This window comes from Coenobita brevimanus, chromosome 86 (genome assembly GCF_032717465.1).
Source record: "Coenobita brevimanus isolate Jiangsu-jjx chromosome 86, ASM3271746v2, whole genome shotgun sequence".
NCBI classification, from domain to species: Eukaryota; Metazoa; Arthropoda; class Malacostraca; order Decapoda; family Coenobitidae; genus Coenobita; species Coenobita brevimanus.
The window spans coordinates 22,232,276-22,253,968 of NC_137039.1; the positions used below are offsets into that span (position 1 = coordinate 22,232,276).

The 21,693-nt window shown below is 42.9% G+C and overlaps 1 protein-coding gene across 1 annotated transcript in view; it reads left to right on the forward strand.

Moving 5' to 3' along the window:
• Positions 1-21,693, forward strand: part of Ube4A (Ubiquitination factor E4A) — a 200,247-nt gene that overhangs the window by 21,158 nt on the left and 157,396 nt on the right. Inside the window, exon 4 of the mRNA XM_080280834.1 lies at positions 13,313-13,634. Coding sequence (XP_080136960.1) covers positions 13,313-13,634 — 322 coding nt within the window. The remainder of the gene's footprint in view (positions 1-13,312; positions 13,635-21,693) is intronic.

The following is a 21,693-nucleotide window of genomic DNA, read 5'->3' on the forward strand; positions in this document are numbered from 1 at the left end:
CCAAGTATTTAAATGCACTCACATTTTCCATTTCCTCCTCATCCACCCTCACTGTACAGTACATTCACTGACTTCACTTCTCTTGAAGACCATAACTTTACTCTTCCTTACATAGCCTTTAGATTCCATTTCTTACACACTCTTCCAAACCTATCCACCAAGCCTTGCAGCTCCCCATCGTCTTCTCTTAACAACACAGTATCATCTGCAAACAACAGTACTGGTAGTTTCCAAACACTGTCCTCTCTCACAAGGGCTGCTTCAACATCCACTGCCCTACCTTGTATCTCTTTTATAACCCCAGCCATATACAGATTAAACAACCATGGAGACATGACTCATCCTTGTTTCAATCCAACCTTCAAATAGCATCAGTCACTAAGTACACTGCAGCCTTAGCACTCTCATACATACTCTTCAAGGTCATCAACAACTTCCCATCTACTCCATATATTCTTAATACTTTCCACAGTCCTTGTCTATCCACCCTGTCAGATGTTTCCTCCAAATCCATGAAGGCTACATACAACTTCTTTCCCTTCTCCAGAAACTTTTTCACTAAAGATCTATGAATGAAAATCTGATCTACACTGCCTCTTCCCTTCCTAAAACCTCCCTGTTCTTCTCCAACTAATCATTCATCATTTCATTTCATTATCCAATCCTACATTGCCCCACGATGAGCGTAGGAGCCTGGGGCTAGGCAAGTTAGTCCTGACATTTAACCCGTCACGTCCCGAGCTATTTCGCACCTCTGACACCCCCCAATCCCGAGGTATTTTCGATTTTTTTTTTTTTTTTTTTTTGGCTAAAACCTCCACTTTTGGTGAGAAACATCGAAAATTCATAGAAAAATCGCTCACCTGAGGTTTAAAATACTCGATCCAGGTACCAGTACCTCCTTACCTGACTGGGTTTTCTAACAGGCTGGCACCAAAGAAAACGAGTTCTTTGGGAGGGTAACTATTTCACACCACTCATAAAGGGTATTTATTTATTTACTTGGTATGAATTTATATGTAGTACGAGAGTATAATGGTTTTCAAACAGTAATATGGGCATTATAAGCATTGTTTCACTCACTAACTCATCACCATACCTGACCTTCTTTTGCCACATTACCTGATCATTATTTCTGACTTTCTTCCTCTAATGCTGTGTAAACTTTGTCCTCCACATTGTCATCGATTGGGGAATCACTCTGGCCCTGAATGTCTTTACTGGCTAGGTCACTGATAACAGGTGAATTGCCGAGACAATGGCGTGAGGGGGGGAGGGGGGAGGTTATGCGGTGTAAGGCATTGTCCCTGCTTGGCATCTTGTAGAGGAATAGAGAAAGGTGTACCGTGTATACGTACGAAAAATCACGCGCAAAAATTGAAAATTGTGCAAATTAGGGACCTTGCAATTGCACGACGTACCAGTACGTCGTCGGGACTGGCAAATGCAAAATGTTGCAACGTACCCACACGTCGACGGGACGGGGCGGGTTAAGATGAGAGTGACCAACCTCACTCATCCCTGAGTGGCATTATGTGGGCAGTAAACCCCAGCCACCCCTTGGACATAAACCTGCACCGGCTCAATCCGATTGGAGCGATGTAAGTACCCACTAAACCACCAGGCGTCAAAATTTGGTTATATGGATACCACCCAGCATAGTAAATGGTTTCCTGGTGTACAGGAAACCATTTGGCTTGTCACTCAGTGTAGAGTCACCCACAGGCAGATGGAAGAGGAAGGAAAGAAGGAAGGAAAAACAGAAGAGAGAGTGTAAAGTCACCCGTAGGCAGAAGGACGAGGAAAGAAAGAAGGAAAGAAAGACAGAAGAGGATGGAAGGAAAGAAGGATGGAGGAGAGGAAAGGGCAGACACCTGAGAGCAGCACTACATGAAGTCAGTGGATGGTGAGCGTCCCCACCTACCACAAATTCCTCTGTTATTTCCCTAACTCTGTCAGTAAATATCCTAACATATACTTTTCCTATTACACTAAGAAGGCAAATGCCCCTGTGTCTACCACACACTTCTTTTTCCCCTTTTCCTTTGTACAGGGGAATGTATCCCCTCCTGGTAATAATTTAAATCTCTCAATTTAAGAAGAGGAAGGGGATGACAGTCAGTGTCTGTTGCCTGACCCTGTTTTGCCAAGGGGTCTTCCCTCAGCTGTCAGCTTGACAGGGGTTTTGGGGCACTGTCTTGCTGGCACCAATCATGATGGTTGCTAGGTAAAGCGTACGGGACCCCAAATGCCTGATGATTGGAAGTGGGGGACCTCTAGTCCCAGTCCTATTTTTGACACTTTGTGGTGGCACAGTGGACACACAAACCAATAGAACCATGGCTTATTCTAAGCCTTTGAAAGAATTATTCATTGCCTTTATTGTCACAAGTTGAGGCAGTTGGGGGTTGGCATTACTGCATTGTCTTAACTGAGGTGATCTGGGCATGGCGAGATCAGTTGTGATGGTCACACACACGAGGACTGTTCAAAAAGTATCTGACCTTTGGCCTGGAAAAGTAGAATTATTCACCTGGCGATCTGAAACCCTAATCCCCTTTCAAAGTAGTCTCCCTGGGACTGCACACACTGCTCCCAGTGGTCCCACCATTGTTGGAAGCATTTTTGGAATGCATTTTTGGGAATGGAGTACAGTAATACAGTAAGACCTCAATAAAATGGACTAATTGGGGCCCAAACCATTCCGAAAAATACGAAATTCTGATAAAGTTACGTCCGGACTTCCCCCTGCTAATCCGGACTTTTTCCAGTATATCAGACATTAATTTGGATTGCATGAATGGTTTTTAAACTGTTTTGACTACCAGTGCAGTACAGTACTCTGGTTTAACAACGTAATTGGTTAGGTAAAACCCAATTGATAGGCTGGGTATCATATACTGGGGTACTTTTAACATGTAAAGCAATGTGTAGATTTTACCAGCCTTGGGTTTCCCCCCAAACCATGCCCAAAACCCACCCAAATGAGCCCAAAAACAAATTTAAAGCCAATCTAAATGGTGTAACAGCTGTCAAGGATGCTAGCCTAAGCCTGACACCTGTAAATAACTCACTAAAAACCAACAAATAAAATCTGAAAATCTCAAATATAAGTCTGGAAAAAAATCAAGCTTAGTAAACTGTACCCCAAAATGACAATGTCCACCCCACCTATGGCTAAAATACATTAATCTAAGTCTAAAAACAGTTTATAAATCAACCTAAACACACAATTTTAGACTATCATCAAAATCGGAAAAAAAAAAAAAAATCATTAAACCGGGGTTTGGTCACCATTAGGTGGGGTATAGTGGTACCTCTACCCATATCGTCAAGCCAGGGTATCGCATCTAGGGGTATCGTATATCGAGGTACAGTAAAACCTCGATATAATGGACTTCAACAGACCGGAATTCGCTTTTATCGGACTCAGGGAGCTACCGGACTAAATTCCTATATACTGGAAAAAGTCCAATAAAGCCAGAAGCAGTCCAGACTGCCTGACCACTTCTGCTATGTTCACCACAATAAAGTATAGTAAATAAAAGGCATGTTTATCAGTGGACAGTACAGTATTATTATATATATTATACCATTTGATTAATGTAGTGAAGTTTTAACAAAGTACAGTACAGGTAACTCGCACGGAACACGATCTCACGGAACGCGCTCGCAATTATACACGGTAAGGGCTGGGATACATATAAGACAACGTAAGATTAAAAAACCATTATGAAAACTACAAATTAACGCAGGAGAGGCCTTTGAACGATCAAATCCTCGAACGTCACCGCAGCGCGCGGTTTGTTTTGATTACGTGATGATCTAGGCGGGAAATTATTCAGTGAGAGACATTCCCGAGTACAGTAGCACAGTATTTGTAAGTTAAATATTTACAGTACTGTACTGTTCTGGTAAGTTTATGTGCAACTTAAAGTACTATTAAATAACGTTAAAGCAAGAAATAAAGTCTTATAACCAGTTTACCTGATAGGCGTCAGAATATTGCCTTTTTTATTTGTTCGTTTTTTCCACAGTGCTGTTCAGTATTTGTAAGTTAAATATTTACTGTTCTCGTATGTACTGTACTTGTAAGCACTTAAATAAAGTTAAATCATTAAATAACGCCTTGTAACCAGATAACCCGAATTATGTGATTACCCATGATCGGCGTCGGAATATTGCCTTTTTTGTCTGTTCGTTAAACTCTTACTGTACAGCTTTTCTAGTGTACTGTATTTGTAAGTTAAATATTTACTGTTCTGGTATGTACTTGTAAGCAATTAAAGCATTAAATAAAGCCTTGTAACCAGTTAACCTGATTTATATGATTACCCATGATCGGCGTCGGAATATTGCCTTTTTTTTTTTTTTTGTTCGTTAAAGACTTATAATAAGAGAAAAATACATTTTTGTCTTGGTATCTTTACCTATTTGCTCAGGTTTGCTGTAATGGTTTGCAACTTGTAGAAAACTGTGACAACTTTCGGGAAGTGAACGAAAATCTGGGACATGACCTTGACTCCACCCTCTCATGTATCATCTGTCAGACTGTCAGTTCACCACCGGCTATCGTGATGAGTGGATGTACGATTTTTTCGCTCGTGGCCATGCCTAACCACACATAGTTACACCCATTATCTCGACCCAGACAGAAAATACAACCTTTTTCCTCCCTTGCAAAACACAAACAACCACCCTGTTTACGAGACAGTAACATATATTGCGAAAATAACAAGGTAAAATGATAAAGATGAACGTAAAATGATAGAGAAAGATGAACATGTTATGACGGAAGAAATACGTTTTCCCTGTCTGTAAAGGTATTTATTTCTGCTTTGTATCTGTATTCGTAATAATTAGACTTATTGTTAGTTCTGAAACTGCATTACGATTCTATTTTTAGCCATTCTCGTGGTGTGGGAGCTGGAAGTTGTGACACAACTTCCTTATTGCTAATCGGACTGACCCTCCACTTTATTCTCCCGTGGCAGAGTCTAGCCTTGGAGGACGTGCAGTTTTCTCATTTAGGACTGAAAATTCAACTCTTTCGCTCCCTTTTCCAAGCATGGGCACAACGATAACGTAAAAAATAACTCGAAACTACCATAAACATATATCAAAAAGGTGAAAATGTATTCATAACATTTTTTTTTTTCCAGCCATTCCTAATAGATTATGTACTGAAATCATTCGATATCACAGTACTGCATTTCTAAGTTAAATATGTACTGTTCTGGTATGTACTTGTAAGTTAAAGCACTGGTACCAGTTAACCTGATTTATATGATTACCTATGATCGGCGTCGGAATGTTTCCTTGTGTTTACGTACAGTATTTGTGTGTTGAAGTTTTGCTCAGGAGTACTGTATTTGTGAGTTATAACATTAAATAAACCTTCTAACCACTTAAAGTGCTCTCTAGTGACAGATAACAGCAAAACAACACATTTGGGGGGTCTAGGGAGCAAAATACGGAGTAGTTTAAATATACGCGATTTCACACCTAACACGGCACGGTAGGAACGAAACCCACGTGTTCCGTGCGAGTTACCTGTATGCCTGTACAGCTTGGTCATCGCATTATGCATAATGTCTTCTCGTGACTCAAATCGGGTCCCTTTCAGCGGCATTTTCAGCTTGGGGGAACAGCCAAAAATCGCAAAGAGCCATGTTGGGTGAGTAGGGGACCTGACAGACCACAGGAGTGTTGTGCTTGGCCAAGAAAGAGCGAATCAGATGCAAGGAATGAGCTGGTGCATTGTCATGATGCAGCTGCGAAGTTCTTGCTGCCCACAGGTCAGGTCTTTTGCGCTGCATGACATCACGAAGGCGACGGAAGACCTCCAAGTAGTACTCTTTGGTAATGTTTTGGTTTAGTGGTTTGAACTCGTGATACACCACCCCACGGGAGTCAAAAAAATGGTCAACATCACTTTGACGTTGCTGCACACTTGCCGTGCTTTTTTTTTTTTTGGCCTCGGGGATGCTGAATGTCTCCACTGTGACAACTGCGCCTTGGTTACCGGGTGGTACCCATAAACCCATGACTCATCACCAGTGATAACGGTGTTCAGGAAGTCGGGGTTGCCATTTGCGGAGTCCAGAATGTCCTGCGACACTTCCAGATGGAGTTGCTTCTGGTCTGTCATTAGCAGCTTCAGCATGAATTTTGCGGACACTCTTCACAATTCTAAATCCCCGTTTAAAACGGAATGTACCGAACCAGTGCCTATCCCCACCTCATCTGCAAGTTCTCAGACGGTGACATGACAGTCCTGCATGACCAAAGTCTGCACTTGGTCAATGAACTCGTCCTTTTGGCTTGTTGAGGGCCTACTGGAATGTGGATCGCTCTCCACCGACGTGCTGTTATCTTTGAACCAGTTGTACCACTCCTTATTTTGTGTGATGCCCATGCCATCGTCTTCAAAAGCCTGCTGAATCTTCTGAATGGTTCCCACTTGGGTATCCCCAAGCTTCTGGCAAAATTTGATGCAATACCGCTGCTCAGGTCATTCTATCATTTTGCTGAAAATGAAAGTCTGACGAGCACTGAGTACACCCCTTCTCTCATAAGCGGACTGCCAGCGACGGACTTTCTCCGCAGGTGGGAAAAATTCACTCATGCGCATGAAGGTACCCTACAGCTCCCCACCAGAGGACATCTACCGTGCTTCATTTGTTTTTGCAGGAGAAATTCTGGTCAGATACTTTTTGAACAGCCCTTGTACTTCAGTCTTGGTTGTGACTTGATACCCAGCTTAGAGGTGTTGCTGTGGCAGTTTCCGTTCATTTTGTATCTTGTGTCAACAGGGCTACTCTGGTGTATGAGCATGTAGTACTGGTGAAATTGAAGCACTCTTTGGTCTTCATCTCTTATTTCAATGTGTGCTCCAACTAAGATGAGTGATCTTGAAGAAAAAGAGCTGTTCTTTGCTGGACTTTACTCATTTGTGGAACAGTGCCCTTTGTGGGATGCTTTCTTTGTCTTGGGTGACTTCAGTGCAGTTACTGGCACTGACAGAGAAGGCTTCAAGTAATGTGTAAGTCCCCATGGCTCTGGAACCAGGAATTCCAATAATTTTTACCATCTGGGTTTTGCGAAGTCCATATTTGTTGAGCATTGCTGAATTTTGGTTCCAGCAACCAGATCTTCATCACTGGATGTGGTATTCCAATACCAGGGGGGGTTGCAAAGGAGATTGATCACAACCTTGCTGGTATTCACTAGAGGATCCTTCAGAACTGCATTGTTTTGAGGAGTGCGAAGTTCATTGCTACTAATCACAGACTTGTTGTTGCTACTCTAAGGTCACAAATCAGAACGCTGAGAAGCTCAAGATACTTCCCAAAACAGTTCCATCTTGAGAAATTGAGGGATGAGGATCGTACTTATGAGTGTGCAGTGGCACTTAAATCTGTTTGAGGTTCAATTGTTGAGGACCTTGTTGAACTATTTAAGCATGCTACCATGGCAGTAGCTGATGAATGCATTGGAGAGTACCCAAGATTAAGGGGAGGTATTGTCTTGATGTGGATGCTGGCCACAGTTGAGGAGAGCTGTGATGCCAGACTGGGTGGGGATCAGGAGCGGCATAGACCTCTGTCATGATGGACATGAGTTTCGCTGAGGGGGGACAAGGAGAGGTATGTCAGGGAAGTTTTTGAGGTGATGGAAACCTACTTTTATGCAAATGACCATCAGCCTGCATACTGAGCCCATAAGAAGCACCACCCCAGACCCGCCTCTGGTGATTGATACAACAATAAACATTTCAATCAGTCATTCAACCCACTCTGTCTGATGGCCTGCTCCACCGTAGCATGGTGTAAGTGCAGTCTTTATCTTTTATTCTAACTTTGTAAACCTTACAATATCCACCACTTGTTCTCCGTTGTCTAAGCTCTTGAGAATGACTTTTTTTTTTTTTTTTTCCCCCTCAGTAATAAGTTGCACTCACTTGCCCTTGCTACCACACTGAGGGCTTTTCTGTTGCTTGGGGGGGCATTGTGGCTCAAGTGTTAAACTGACAGCATATTACATGGGAATCTGACACACTCATGAGTCAAGTCAGGAATACTACGTGGCCAGTACTGGTGAAAGTGGTGGGGGAAGAACACCCAAGGATCCCCAGAGCAGTGTGTGTGAATGCATCAGGGTCATTGCATCAGTGCCCTGTGACTTTCATGTCACTGTGCAGGTATTTCGAATGATGAAGGTAGCAGCCCGGGGTTGATAGCTGCAATCTTCCAGTGTAAATCATGGAATGGTCAGCATTAAGGGTAGAGATTGGGGGTGCCATGTAAAGGGTAGTTGCCATAAACTAAGCTTGCTTAAACAAAAGGCCCACTGTAATTTTCCCACCCCTGTAGAACTGCTTATATGAGAAAGAAATCACACATGCATTTAAGATTTATAAAAGAAAAGATAATTGATGAATAAAAGGAAACAGTTGAGGCAGAGTGAGTACTGCGAGGCAGAACTTGAAGGGTATACAGTACAGTGGGGTGACTGGGTTGGCAGCAATTTTGAAAGACAGTTGACTGTAGCATTGGGTGTGAGGTTCATGCAGATTGCTGTAGAATGATGTTTAGAATTGGGGCATGGTTTGGGATTGTATAAGTGTAAATGGTGATCAGAAAGTGGAAAAGGAGTTTTAAAACAGTTAAGATCAGCTAAGCAGTAAGTTATTTACCAGTTGGACATATGATGAGGCTCGCCATTTTTCACCTTACATGCCTTGATTTTTTAGTCATCTACTTTGTGATTTTATACAGCTTATCCATTTGTTCTGAGACTCTGCTTCATACTTAACCTTTTGTTCTTTCCTCCATGTATCAGTCCATACTTCCACAATATTTTTCAGTCTTCTCATTTTTTGCACTTCCTAGTACCTTGTTTCACCACAAGGTTTCTCTGTACCTCGCATTCCCCTTATGCCAACCACAAATTGCATCCACTGCATTTAGGTGCTTATTTTCACTACACCTCGTTACCCTGCTACTCCTCTCACATTTCGTTGACCAGTGCAGTGAGTGGGACCTGTGCTGTGTCTGTCCCCATTTATTATTAATACTGAAGATGACAAAACAAAATAAGTTTCAAAGCAAGCCTGAGGACAGTAAATCACCCATGGGGATGAGGGTGGGTTCATGGAATGTGGGAAGTTTGAGGGGAAGAGCAGGGGAAGTCGTTGAGGCATTCAGTGGGAGGTGGGTGGATGTGGCGTGTTTGCAGGAAGTCCGGTACAGGGGTGGATCAGCCAGAAAGATTGTTGGGAAGGACTGTTGCTATAAGTTGTTTTGGCAGGGGGGGACAGACGGATATGGAGGTGTTGGTGTGATGGTTGCGGAGAAATGGGTGGAATATGTTATGAATGTTTTGAGAGTAAGCGATAGGATATTGGTAGTGAAAATTCTGTTGGGAAGAAAGATAGCTGTGATTATATCGGCATATGCTCCACAGGCAGGATTGGATGAATCAGAGAAAGATAGATTTTGGGATGATTTAATACGTGTAGTGGGTGGTATGCGGGATGATGAGATAGTGATTTTGAGAGGGGACTTAAATGGTCATGTAGGTGAAGCAGCACAAGGTTATGAAGGAGTGCATGGGGGATGTGCATATGGTCTAAGGAATGCAGAAGGGGAAAGGATACTCGAGTTTGGGGAGGCAACGGGCATGATTGTGTGCAACACATATTTTAGGAAGACAGTAGGTTAATTACGTATGAGTCTGGGGGAAATAGCAGTCAGATAGATTATTTTCTGGTTAGGAGGGCCAATAGAAGGTTAGTGAGGGATGTTAAAGTTATAGGAAGTGAGGAGTGTGTGCAGCAGCACAAACTATTGATTTGTGATATGGTGCTTAAAGAACAAGTGATGAAAAAGAGGACTTATGTACCTAGGAGGAAAATATGGAAGCTGAAAAACCAAGTAGTAAGGGATGCCTTCTATAGCGAGTTGAGGAGAGTGGTGGCTGAACAGGGAGCTGTAGACAGAGGCGTTAATGAACAGTACAGAGCCCTGAAGAACAATTTCTTGAGAGTTACTGATGTAACATGCGGCTGGACAAGAGGACCACCAAGACATAAAGTAACTTGGTGGTGGGATGAGGGTGTAGAAGCTGCAATTAAGGAGAAAAGAAGGCTTTTCCGAAGGGAATGGAAGAAGGGTGGTAGCAAAGAGAATATTTGGCTGCCAAGCGTAGGGAGACTAGGAGAGAGGTATACAGGGCAAAGTCTGAGTCACAGAGACAATTACTTGATAACCTAAATCATGGGGAAAGGAAAAATATATTTAGGGTGGCAGGTCAGGTGAAGAGGGATAATCGGGATATCATAGGTGAGCAGTGTGTGAAGAATGATGAAGGAAGGGTAGTGGTGAACAGTGAGGATATTAAAGATTCATGGAGAGAGCATTATAACCGGTTGTTGAATGAGGAGTTTGACTGGGACAGGGAAGGTTTGAAGCCAGCAGATCCAGTGTCTGGCCCTTGGCCTTTGATTGATACTGCTACTGTGAGTGAGGCAATAGGCAGGATGAGGGTGGGGAAGGCAGCAGGTGTGTCTGGGTTGACTGCCAAAATGTTGAAGGCCTCAGGCGATATAGGGGTGAGTTTAGTCACTGACCTGATAAATAGGATTATTTATGAGTGTGTTGTCCCGGATGATTGGCTGAAGAGTGTAATTGTAAATGTGTATAAAGGGAAGGGTGATGCCCTGGAAAGAGGAAATTATAGAGGTATAAAGCTTTTAGATCAGATAATGAAGGTAATGGAGAGAGTTTTAGAAGGTATGATTAGAGAAAGAGTGAATATTGATGAGATGCAATTTGGGTTTATGCCAGGTAGGGGGACCACTGATGCCATATTCATTGTTCGGCAGCTTCAGGAAAAATATATTGGTAGGAGAAGGGATCTTTATTTTGTTTTTGTTGATTTGGAAAAGGCCTTTGACAGAGTCCCTAGAGAGGTGGTGAAGTGGGCAATGAGAAAGCTTGGCTTGGAGGAGTGGCTGGTTAGGGTGGTTATGGCCATGTATGTGGGTGCTCACACCCAGGTGAGAGTGAATGGAGGTTTGAGTGATGAGTTTTCCGTGAATGTTGGTGTGCATCAGGGGTCAGTCTTGAGTCCCATGTTGTTTATCATGGTACTTGAAGCCCTTTCACGTGACTTTAGAAACGGACTCCCGTGGGAGTTGTTGTATGCTGATGATTTGGTGTTGATTGCAGAGAATGAAAGGGAGGCGGGGGAAAGGTTTAGGAAGTGGAGAGATGGTATGGGGCAAAGAGGGTTTAAGGGTAAATGCAGATAAAACAAAAGTGATGATATCTAGGGTTGGTGGCGGTACTGTCAAAGACGAGGGAGAGTGGCCATGTGCAGTTTGCCACAAGGGCGTGGGAAGTAATTCCATCTTGTGCGGTGTGTGTGATAAGTGGGTGCATAAGAGATGTAGTGGTATCAGAGGTAGACTGCGAGATAATGCTGATTTTATGTGTACGGCGTGCCGGGGTGAGCAGGTGGAGATCGTCAGACGTGAAAGGATTGAACTTGCTGGTGAATCTCTTGAGTGTGTGGAAGAGTTTTGTTATTTGGGAGACATGTTGTGTGCTGGAAGTGGGGCTGGAGCTAGCTCTGTGGCTAGGGTGAGAAGTGGTTGGAAGAAGTTTAGGGAGCTCTTGCCTCTCCTGACATTGAGAGGGCTCTCCCTACGTGCTAAGGGGTCTTTGTATGCAGCATGTGTTAGGAGTGTAATGCTGTATGGCAGTGAGACCTGGGCAGTGAAGGAGGAAGACATTCGCCGGCTCAGACGTACAGAAATGACAATGATTAGGTGGATGTGCAGTGCGTCCCTGCGTCCAAGGCCTGGAGGGGCTGGGTTTACAATGGAAGAGTTGAGAGGTAGGATGGGACTGGAGTGTATTGGTGTTGTGATGAGGAGAGGTAGATTGAGGTGGTTTGGACATGTGGAGAGGATGGGGGATGATAATTGGGTGAGGAAGGTGAGAAGTGTTAATATTGGGGGTGGGGCTATGAGGGGTAGACCGAGAAAGACATGGGACGAGGTCATTAAGTGTGACCTTAGGGTTAAGGGACTGAACAGGGAGGCTGCAATGGATCGTGCAGCGTGGAGAGCCGCCATTAGGTGACCAAGGCCGACACATGCAAGCATGTTGGAGCCTTTGAAAATGAAACGAAAACGAAACGAGTGTAACACAGTGTCACACACAACCAGTCTGTATTCAGGATATCAGTTTGAATTTATTATGTCCATTAAAAAAAGTAGGTAGAACCCATATCATATGCATCTCTCTGGAAACTTCATTTAGTCAGAGTTTTTGTTCATCATGTATTTTGCGTCATCATCTTCCTGTTGATTATAAATGCATTATTGCAAACTGTAAAATTTATCATAGATCCCATTTTTAATATCAAGGATTAGTCTTGTTGTACAGTCTCTTGATGTGCTCAGACTTGGTTGTTGGTAAATTCTGTACTTCTTGTTTTCACTGAACTGAAGTTTCACAGTACAGTATTATACATGAACTATATTAGGAAGTGCTAATTACACTATCTTGAAAATCTAAACAAACTTGGCTTATCGTAGGTTCAGAAATCAGTACTTCTAACCACACCCATTTATATGAGAAGGTACAGTAGCTGTAGCTACAGTAATACACCTTTTATCTCTAATTTGGTGAATAGAGCAGTGAAATAATGTCAACAATAAAATACTGAAACAGCACAAGATTGAACTGTGTATTTGTATTATATATTTCTTTGACCTCCAGAAATATGTCAATTATTGGTACTGTATTTTTTTTATACTATAAATGCTGTGTACATTATGTATGTTTGTATTAATTCAACGTGGGCAGTTGGTAGTGGTCTAGTGGTTACAATGCCCCACTTGGGGTGGTGTCCCACCATAGGTTTGATTAAAAGCTTCCTGTCACCTCAAGGGAATTAATCCATGAGGTGACAGGAAGCTTTTCATTCATGTAATGCCAGCAAGGGAAGCAGGTTGGTTATAAACTTGTAACCTTTTCACTCTGGTGAATTGTTTCATTCAGTTTATTCTTGCTGTCTCCAGATGACTGTATCTAACTAAAGAAGGACTTCTTGTACTGACAGGTTTGATGATAGCCATATTTAACCTGCCCTGTCTGAAAAGTATGTCCTAAACAGAATAAAATCATCATGAGAGAGTAAGAATAAAATGAAAAATGTGCCATACAGTAATTTAGCTTGGGACCTGAACCTTGAAAAAGGTAAAAAGAGATAGATTGTTACTGTTTACCATGTTCAGGTGCAGGAAGCAGTGGTTACCAACCTGGCTACAGCACTGGAGCAACCTGAGCTGTATGGTGGCCAGCAGCCTGACCGTCAACTGGTTGCCCTTCTCTGCAGTGGCTTGGGACGGGAGGCATCAGTGGAGGATCTAGCCACTGCCCTCCTCAACCACAGTGCCACACAGCCTACACTACACCCGTTCCAAGTGGCACTGAATGAGGCAGTAGAACGACTGGCCCGATGTGAGATGATGACGGTTGATTACCAGTTGGTGGGATTGATGGAGTACTATGCAGCTTCACCGCACCTGGCCTCATTCCTCATACCCACACCGCAAGGTAAAGCCTTCAGATGGGGAAGGAGGAAAGGAAACACACCAAAAATATATTGGCAGGACAGTTAAGTAGTGGAGATAGAGGTAGGCAAGAAACAAGTAGGCAGCAGAGAGATAGAGAGGCTGGAGTCCCTTCAGATAGTTTTTTTTTCAATGCCAGGTCAGTTAGGGACAAATTGCCCAAAGTCAAGACATTCATGGCTACAGAATACTTCGATGTTGTAGCCATTGCTTGGATTCAAAGTGATACTGGGAATCTAATGTATGTCAGTGATAAATGAATCCTGTCACCTGTAAAATTGGGTCAGATGAAATGTTTGGTATGGACCTTCATCTAACCAACAGTACATATAATCAGTTCTTTATAAGGCCTCCACATGAGCTTTCTGACAAGGATGAAGATACAGTATGTACAGAAAATTGAGGAACACTGTAAGTGGTAAAGCATCTGTAAATCTTGGTGACTTGAACAGCACTTAAATTGGTACAGCACAACAGCAGGTGCTGTTAGGTGTTTTGTAGACTTTGCTGATGAAAATTTTTTGTCCCATTAGATAAATGAAACAACTAGAGGCAATAGCATCCTGCTTCTTGTATTCTCTGCATAAGATGCAAATGGTAAGAGCTTGTCAGTTGGTGAATTACTGGGAAGTAGTGACCACAGCCCAGTTAGATTCTCTCTGCATAGAGTATTTGATGTGAAAGTTGTCTGGATCTCATAAAAGAAAACTAGACTTCCATGAAGCTGACTTTGCTGGTGGTAGTAGTAGTAGTAGTTGTTCCCTAGGCAGTCTGGCCAAACAGCCCCGAGTCCCTTAGGAAGGCCATGACCAAGACTGGGCTTTCCTACAGAGCTCTCAAAGAGTGTATGTTGTGTTGTTGGCATAAGTGATTGTGTGCAGTGCTGTGTTACATCCTGGACTGGCATCAGCGACGGAGTCATCCAGCCTCTTCTGATAGCTTAAGAGGGCTGGATGGTGCCCACATCTCAGCCTGGCCAGGTGGACCCTGTCCTCACGAGGGAGATAGGATTCAGAAGGGTGGATGTCAGGAGGCCGTGCATGCAGGTGTGTGTTGTCTTTAAGTGACTGAATGGAGAGTCGAGTGATTTGAGTGTGGATATGCTTCTGGAAGCTGGTCTGAGGTGGGCAAGGGGGGAGAGATGACGGTATTTGTGTATGATATCGTGTGCTGGGTGTTGTTTTGATGTTCCTTGGTGTGGGTGGATGTGCTGCCATGTAATGTAGTGGATGTTGTGGGTTTATGGAGGCTGCAGCAAGAATCTGGGTGCCTCTCATGTCTAGGTGATCCTTGACTTTGAAGACTTTGGTTTCTTGATGTAGGTAGTCTGTGGATGTAGTAGCTGTGCAGCCTGTGATTATTTTTAGGGCCTTGTTCTGTATGGTCTGTTGAGTGTTGTAGTGTGCTTTGGTGAGGTTAGGAGCCCAGACAGAGCTTGCATAATTCATCACTGAACGTATGTATTGTTTGTATACTGTGGTGGTGGTTTCCTTGTTGTGTCCAAATGTTGTATGGGCAAGTGACCTCAAAGCATTGAGTCTTGGTGTTATTTTATTTTTTTAATGTTTGTGATGTGTTGTTTAAATGACACTGATGTATTGTATTTTACACCAAGAGTTTTTTTTTTTTTTGGGGGGGGGGTAGGGGAGTGTTGTTTATGGTGAGGTGTGGACTGTGACTGTGTTCTGCTGTCCAGTTTGTGAGAAGGATCACTGTAGATTTGGCTGGGTCTATTTTGAGCCTGTTTGTGGTGAACCATTCGTGTTGTGTTGAGGTAAGGTTGAATGATGTGTGCAGCTGTGTTTGCGTTTTGGTGCGTACATGTAAGTGATTTATCACCTGCATAGGAAGCTATGTGTATCTGTGGTGTGTGGGGTGTGGGTATGTCTTGCATGTATAGGTTAAAGAGTGTAGGGGACAAAACAGATCCTTGGGGAACGTCATTTGTGAAGTTTCTGATGTTCGAAGACTGACTGGCAAACGTTACGTGTGCACATCTGCCTGCTAAGTAGTTTGCCAACCATCTTTTTGTGTTATTGTGCATGTTTGTGTTGAGTATTTTGTTTGTGAGGTTGTGGCGGGGAATGGCATCAAAAGCTTTGCTAATGTCTAGTGTGACTAGGAGTGTTCTGTGTGGTGGCTTAGCTGAATTCATGCCGTCGAAAACTCTCTGTGTAAGGTCTGTGAGAAGAGTGTTTGTGGAATGTAGTGGCCTAAAGCCATGTTGTGATTGGGCTAGGGGAATGTGAGGTGTGATTAGTTGTAGTACGAGTCATTCAGTGACTTTAGAGGGGGTGCAGAGGAGTGTGGTGGGGCGGTGTGAGGAAGGTAACGTGGGTTTTTTGTTGGGTTTAGGGATAGTGATGATAATGCCATGCTTCCAGATGTTGGGTATTATGTTGTGTGAATAGCTGTAGTTTGATATGTTGGTGAGTGCTTGTATGCCTTGTGGTCCTAGGTGTTTAAGGTGAATGTTGCTTATGTTGTCTGGTCCACAGGCAGATGAGTGCGTAATGTTGCTGGTGATGTGCTTCGTCTGATTGTAAGTGAATGGTGCGTAGTGTGGGTCTGTGAGGAACTGTCTTTTACGTCAGATGATATGTCGGTCTTCGGGATGGGGGTTTAGATGGCTGACTTGTGAAAAGTGATTGATGAGAGTGTTTGCTTGTTGTTTGTTTGAAGGTATGGTGTCTGTTGTTGTGATGGCGGCATGTGAGTGCGTAGTGTTGCTGTTGGAGAGTGTGATGCTATTTATTGTTTTGAAGAGTTTACTGGTGTTTGTTAGTGTTTGGAGATAATTATTCCAGTTTAGTGTTTGCCGTTCTGATATTTTATTGTTTATTTAAGTGTTGAGTTCTTGTATTTGTTGTACGGTGTCTTGTGGATGGGGTGTTGGGGAGTGTCGCAGTGTGTCCTGTTGACTGATGAGGCCTTGAATTTCTGGTATGAAGTTGGGGTTGTGTCTCTTTCTGTTGCCTCTAGGGATGTTTTTTGTCTCCGTTTTGTGTAATTGTATTGAAAGTGTGCACAGCAGTGTTGATGTTTGTGATAGGTGTATTGTTTAGTGTTTCGAAATGTTGTTCTGTTTCAGTTGCAAAGGCCTCCCAGTTTGCTTTCTTATAATTAGTGTATGTGTGTCTGTGGCCAGCTGGGGTAATTCTGGTTTTGGTAGTGATGATGATTGGGAGGTGATCAGAACCTAGGGTTTTGACCACTCTCCAGGTTTTAGTGAGGGCGAGGTTTGAGGAGCAGAAGGTGATGTCTGGGGATGATGGGAGGAAGAGGTGCTTGGTGTGGAATATGGGTATGTTGATCTAGATTGTTCAGTATGAAAAGATGATCTGTCTGGGATTGTAGTACCAGCCCTCTGTCTGTGTCAGGGTTGTTGACTTTACTGGTTTTACAGTACAGTAGTTTCTTAAGTTTACCGAGATAAAATTTAGTCAGATTATGTTTCATGCATACATACCAGTACATTCACTACCCATCATTAGTGTAAATGCAATTTAGTGTAAACTTTGCTGGTTTGAGTGACAGATATTTGCTGTAACAGGCGATCTTTACTTGTCGGCTGCCATTTTCAGATTGTCTAATCTTACTGAGCTGCATTTTTTTGTGTGTGTGTTTTTTTTAAGGGACTTGTTGCTACCATAATATGGATAGTGCGAGTCTTGAAGATGGTAGGCTTTGAGTGGTAGGGGTGGGGAGAGAGCTGCCTGAGGAACCAAAATCATTAACAGAGGAGAAAAAACAAAATTCAGAGCACAATATTGGGAATAAGCATTTGAAATATAGTTTAGAGAGAAAGGCACGATAAACCCTTTTGGGTCACAAATAGGTCTGTACGTCCAGTCTGAAAAATTGCAGTTTTGACTAAATAATCAGGGTTTGTAAATTTAGAAAAAATATAATAATAATATGCATGAGAAACTAATACACATCTTTCTGCAAAATATTAGGACTCTACATACATTACAAGAGCTGTAATAATGATGGGAAGTTGCGTAGGGAGTGGTGCGTGGTGTCACAAATGCATTTCAGTAACAGAATGATAGAGAAATGCTTCTACTAACCCAAAATCATAAATCTGTGTTATATCTTCTCAGTTGGACTGTCGAGTACTCAGGAAATGAGTAAATACAGGCAACCCTCGATTTACGATACCCCTTGATGCAAAACCCCGGAATAGTGATGGAGGTTGAAATACCACCCTACCCAACCTATCATAGGCCTAACCCTTGTATTGCAATGGGCTTTGATTTTTCTTTACCGATTGTATGTGTGTATGCCCCGACAGAGGATCGAGTGGCAAGAGTGAAAGATGAGTTTTGGGCGAGTGTAGAAGCGTGTATGGAAAAGTTTGAGAGGAGCGAGAGAGTGCTGTTGATTGGAGACATGAATGGCAAAGTTGGGAATGTACGAGTGGATGGAGTGGTTGGTCAGTGGAGTGTGTCAGCTGATGTAGATGGGAATGGAAGTGCTTTGGTGGACATCTGTGCTTGTAAGGGATTGGCAATAGCCAACACCTACTTTCGGCATAAGATGATCCACCGGTATACATGGAGAGTAATGAGGAGGATGGATGGTGAACTTGTTGAACGAAAGGCAATGATAGACTACGTGTGTGTGGATGAGCGAATGAGAAGACAAGTGTTGGATGCAAGAGTGTGGAGAGGGTGGGGGAATGGAGTCTCGGACCATCACTTAGTGATGGCCAAGGTAGAGCTGCAAAGAAAGTGGCTGAGGAGACGAAGGGGAAGACAGGAGGAAGCAACTCCTGTGAGAAGAGTGGAGAAATTGCAAGATAGTGAGAAAATGACAGAGTATAAGAGCATAGTGGAAGAAAGACTGGGAAGGTATGAGCTAGAGCAGATGGAAGGGGTGGAAAACGTATGTAAGATATTCACGGAGGAGATAGGCACAGCGTGTGAGGCGGTTTGTGGAGTGAGGAGGAGATGCAAGGGTGTGCAAGGGACAGCATGGTGGAATGATGAGGTGAAACGAGCAGTGGAACAAAAGAAGAAGGCATATAGTGAATGGTTAGCGAGTAGAGGTAGGGGAGAAGATGAGAGACAGAAGAGAGAGGTATATGTGAGCAGAAGGGAGGTTAAGAGACTGGTGAAGGAGAGTAAGAAGAAAGTGGATGAAGAGTTTGGGAGGAATCTGAGTATGAAATGGAGGGAGAGTAAGAAATTGTTTTGGAAGGAGGTAAAGAAAGTAAGACAGTGTGAAAGGGGAAATAGTAGGGGAGTGAAAGATAGGAATAATAGATTGTTGGTGGAGAAGAGAGAGAAACTGAAGAGATGGAAGGAGCACTTTGAGGATTTGTTGAATGTGGAGAGTGAGAACAGTGCGAGTATAAGTGGTTGGGGAATGGCTGGGAGAAGAAGAGATGAGAGGAGGGAGGAAGAGATCAGTAGGGCGGAGGTCGTGGAAGCGATGAAGAATATTAAGTTGGGAAAGGCCCCAGGAATTGATGGAGTGTGTGGTGAAATGCTTAGGTATGGGGGTGAGATTGTTGTGGAGTGGATATGGAAGTTGTGTAGATTGGCTTGGGAAGAGGGAAGGGTTCCAGAGGACTGGAAATCAGGTGTAATTGTTCCTTTATACAAAGGAAAAGGAGAGAGAGAAGTATGTGGTAACCATAGGGGTATTTGCCTACTTAGTGTGACTGGTAAAATATATGGTAGAATACTCATTGATAGGGTTAGGCATATGACAGAGGAGCTAGTTGGAGAAGAACAAGGGGGATTTAGGAAGGGAAAAGGTGTGTAGATCAGATATTTGTTCTAAGATGTTTAGTGGAGAAGTATCTAGAGAAGGGAAAGAAAGTGTATGCTGCCTTCATGGACTTGGAGAAAGCTTATGACAGAATAGATAGGCAAGGTATGTGGAAGATATTAAGAATATATGGAGTGGAGGGGAAATTGTTGAGTGCTGTGAAGAGTATGTACGAGGGAGCTAGGGCTACGGTGCGAATGGATGGTGAGCTGAGTGAGTTCTTTGATCTCAAGGTGGGACTGAAACAGGGTTGTGTGATGTCTCCATGGCTGTTTAATATATACATGGATGGGGTCGTAAAGGAGGTGCAGGGTAGGGCAGTGGATTTTGGGGTGGCTCTAATGAATGAGGGTGAGATTTGGAAGCTTTCGGTGTTGCTGTTTGCTGATGATACAGTGCTGTTGAGTGAAGATGAATGGGAGTTGCAAGGTTTGGTGAATGAATTTGGGACAGTGTGTAGGAGGAGGAATCTGAAAGTTAATGTAAACAAAAGTAAAGTTATGGTGTTTGAGAGGAATGAAGTCACAGAGTGTGGTGAGGATATGGAGAATGTGAGTGCATTCAAGTACTTGGGTAGTGTGATGAGTAAGGATGGAACTTTGGGGGATGAAGTGCGTGAAAGGGTACAGCAGGGAAGGAAGGTTGTTGGTACACTGAGAGCAGTGATGAGAAATAGGGAGGTGAGTATGGAAGTTAAGAAGTCACTGCATGATATTATTGTGATCCCTACCCTGACTTATGGAAGCGAGGCATGGACCTTGCAAGAGGGGAACAAGTCAAGAGTGAGAGCAGTGGAAATGAGTTACTTGAGAGGAGCATGTGGAGTGACGTGGAGGGACAGGTTGACGAATGAAGAAGTGAAGGAACGCTGTGGGGTGGATGTGGATGTGGTTGAGAAGATTAGGAGAAATACACTGAGGTGGTTTGGACATGTGGAGAGAATGGAGAATGAAAGACTGACTAAGAGGGTGTATGTGGGTGAGGTGGGAGGAGGGAGAGGGAGAGGTAGACCAAGGATGAGGTGGAGGGATGGAGTTGAGAGGTATATGAGGGAGGGGGGAGTGAGTTGGGGGGAGGGTAGTCAAATGGTGGGTGACAGAGTGACTTGGAGGCGTTTTGTCTGCGGCCACCCTTTGCGGGATTAGGGCGTCGGGCTATAGATAGATAGATTTTGATGATATTTTAGACTTAAGTTTTGTGTTTAGGTTGATTTATTAACTGTTTTTAGACTTAGATTAATGTGTTTTAGTCACAGGTGGAGTGAATATTGTCATTTGGGGTACGGATTCTCACCCATCAGACGAGGTACAAAACAGTGTGGACACCCGGGTGACTCAACAAAGAATATTTCGTGTTTGACCGTTGAACTTCTAACCTATCATGGAATACATAATAATTTAAAATAACTGTTAATCATTATGAAAGCCTGAAAGAGTAAATATTTCATGCATTAATGAAACTGTGGCATCAGTATATCATGTGTTTACATTTGGGCTGTTCAAGGGAAAATGCTTTGAAAATACAAAGGAATTTCTAAATAAATGTTGGAAAATAAGAGAGAAGTAAATAAAGGAGCTTAGCAACCAGAACAGTAACTAAAACGACATAAAGAGGGGCTGTTGCAAAGGCTATCCCAGTCGCATCATCGATCTCATTCCTCGTCAGAAATTCTCTGTCAAAATATTAATGATTCTCCATCACAACAATTCACACCTTGGACGATTCTGCGTCATTCATGATTTATTATTATGCATAACAAGTAAATTCGAATAAAGGTTTAACAGAGCCAAGTTTCAACATCCAGATAACGAACATGTTCAGATACTGCACGCCCGGATAGATGAGGGATTACTGTATAAGAAAAATTTATTATTAAAATTTCATTCCACCTATAAAGTGATTTGCCGTTTATCTACAATTTTAAATTTTTCGATATATTGGAACTCAACCCTGACTTATCAGGAGGATCACCTGTATGTAGATAGATTTATGAACATGTAGAAAGGTAAATAAATAGGTGGTGCAATTTTTTTTTTTTTTTTTTTTTTTTTTTTTTTTTTTTTTAAGGATTGGGTTAAGGGGGCTTCCTGAAAGCAAGGAGGGGCTGAGGTGATCTGAGCACCATAAGAAACAATAAGTTGCTTCAAAATTAATTAGGGTGCTTAGGGAGGCTAAGGTGACTCAAGTACCAGAAGGAATAATAATATGCTTCAGTATTAATTTGGGGGCTAAGGCAGGGCTGAGATGGGTCAAGCATTGAA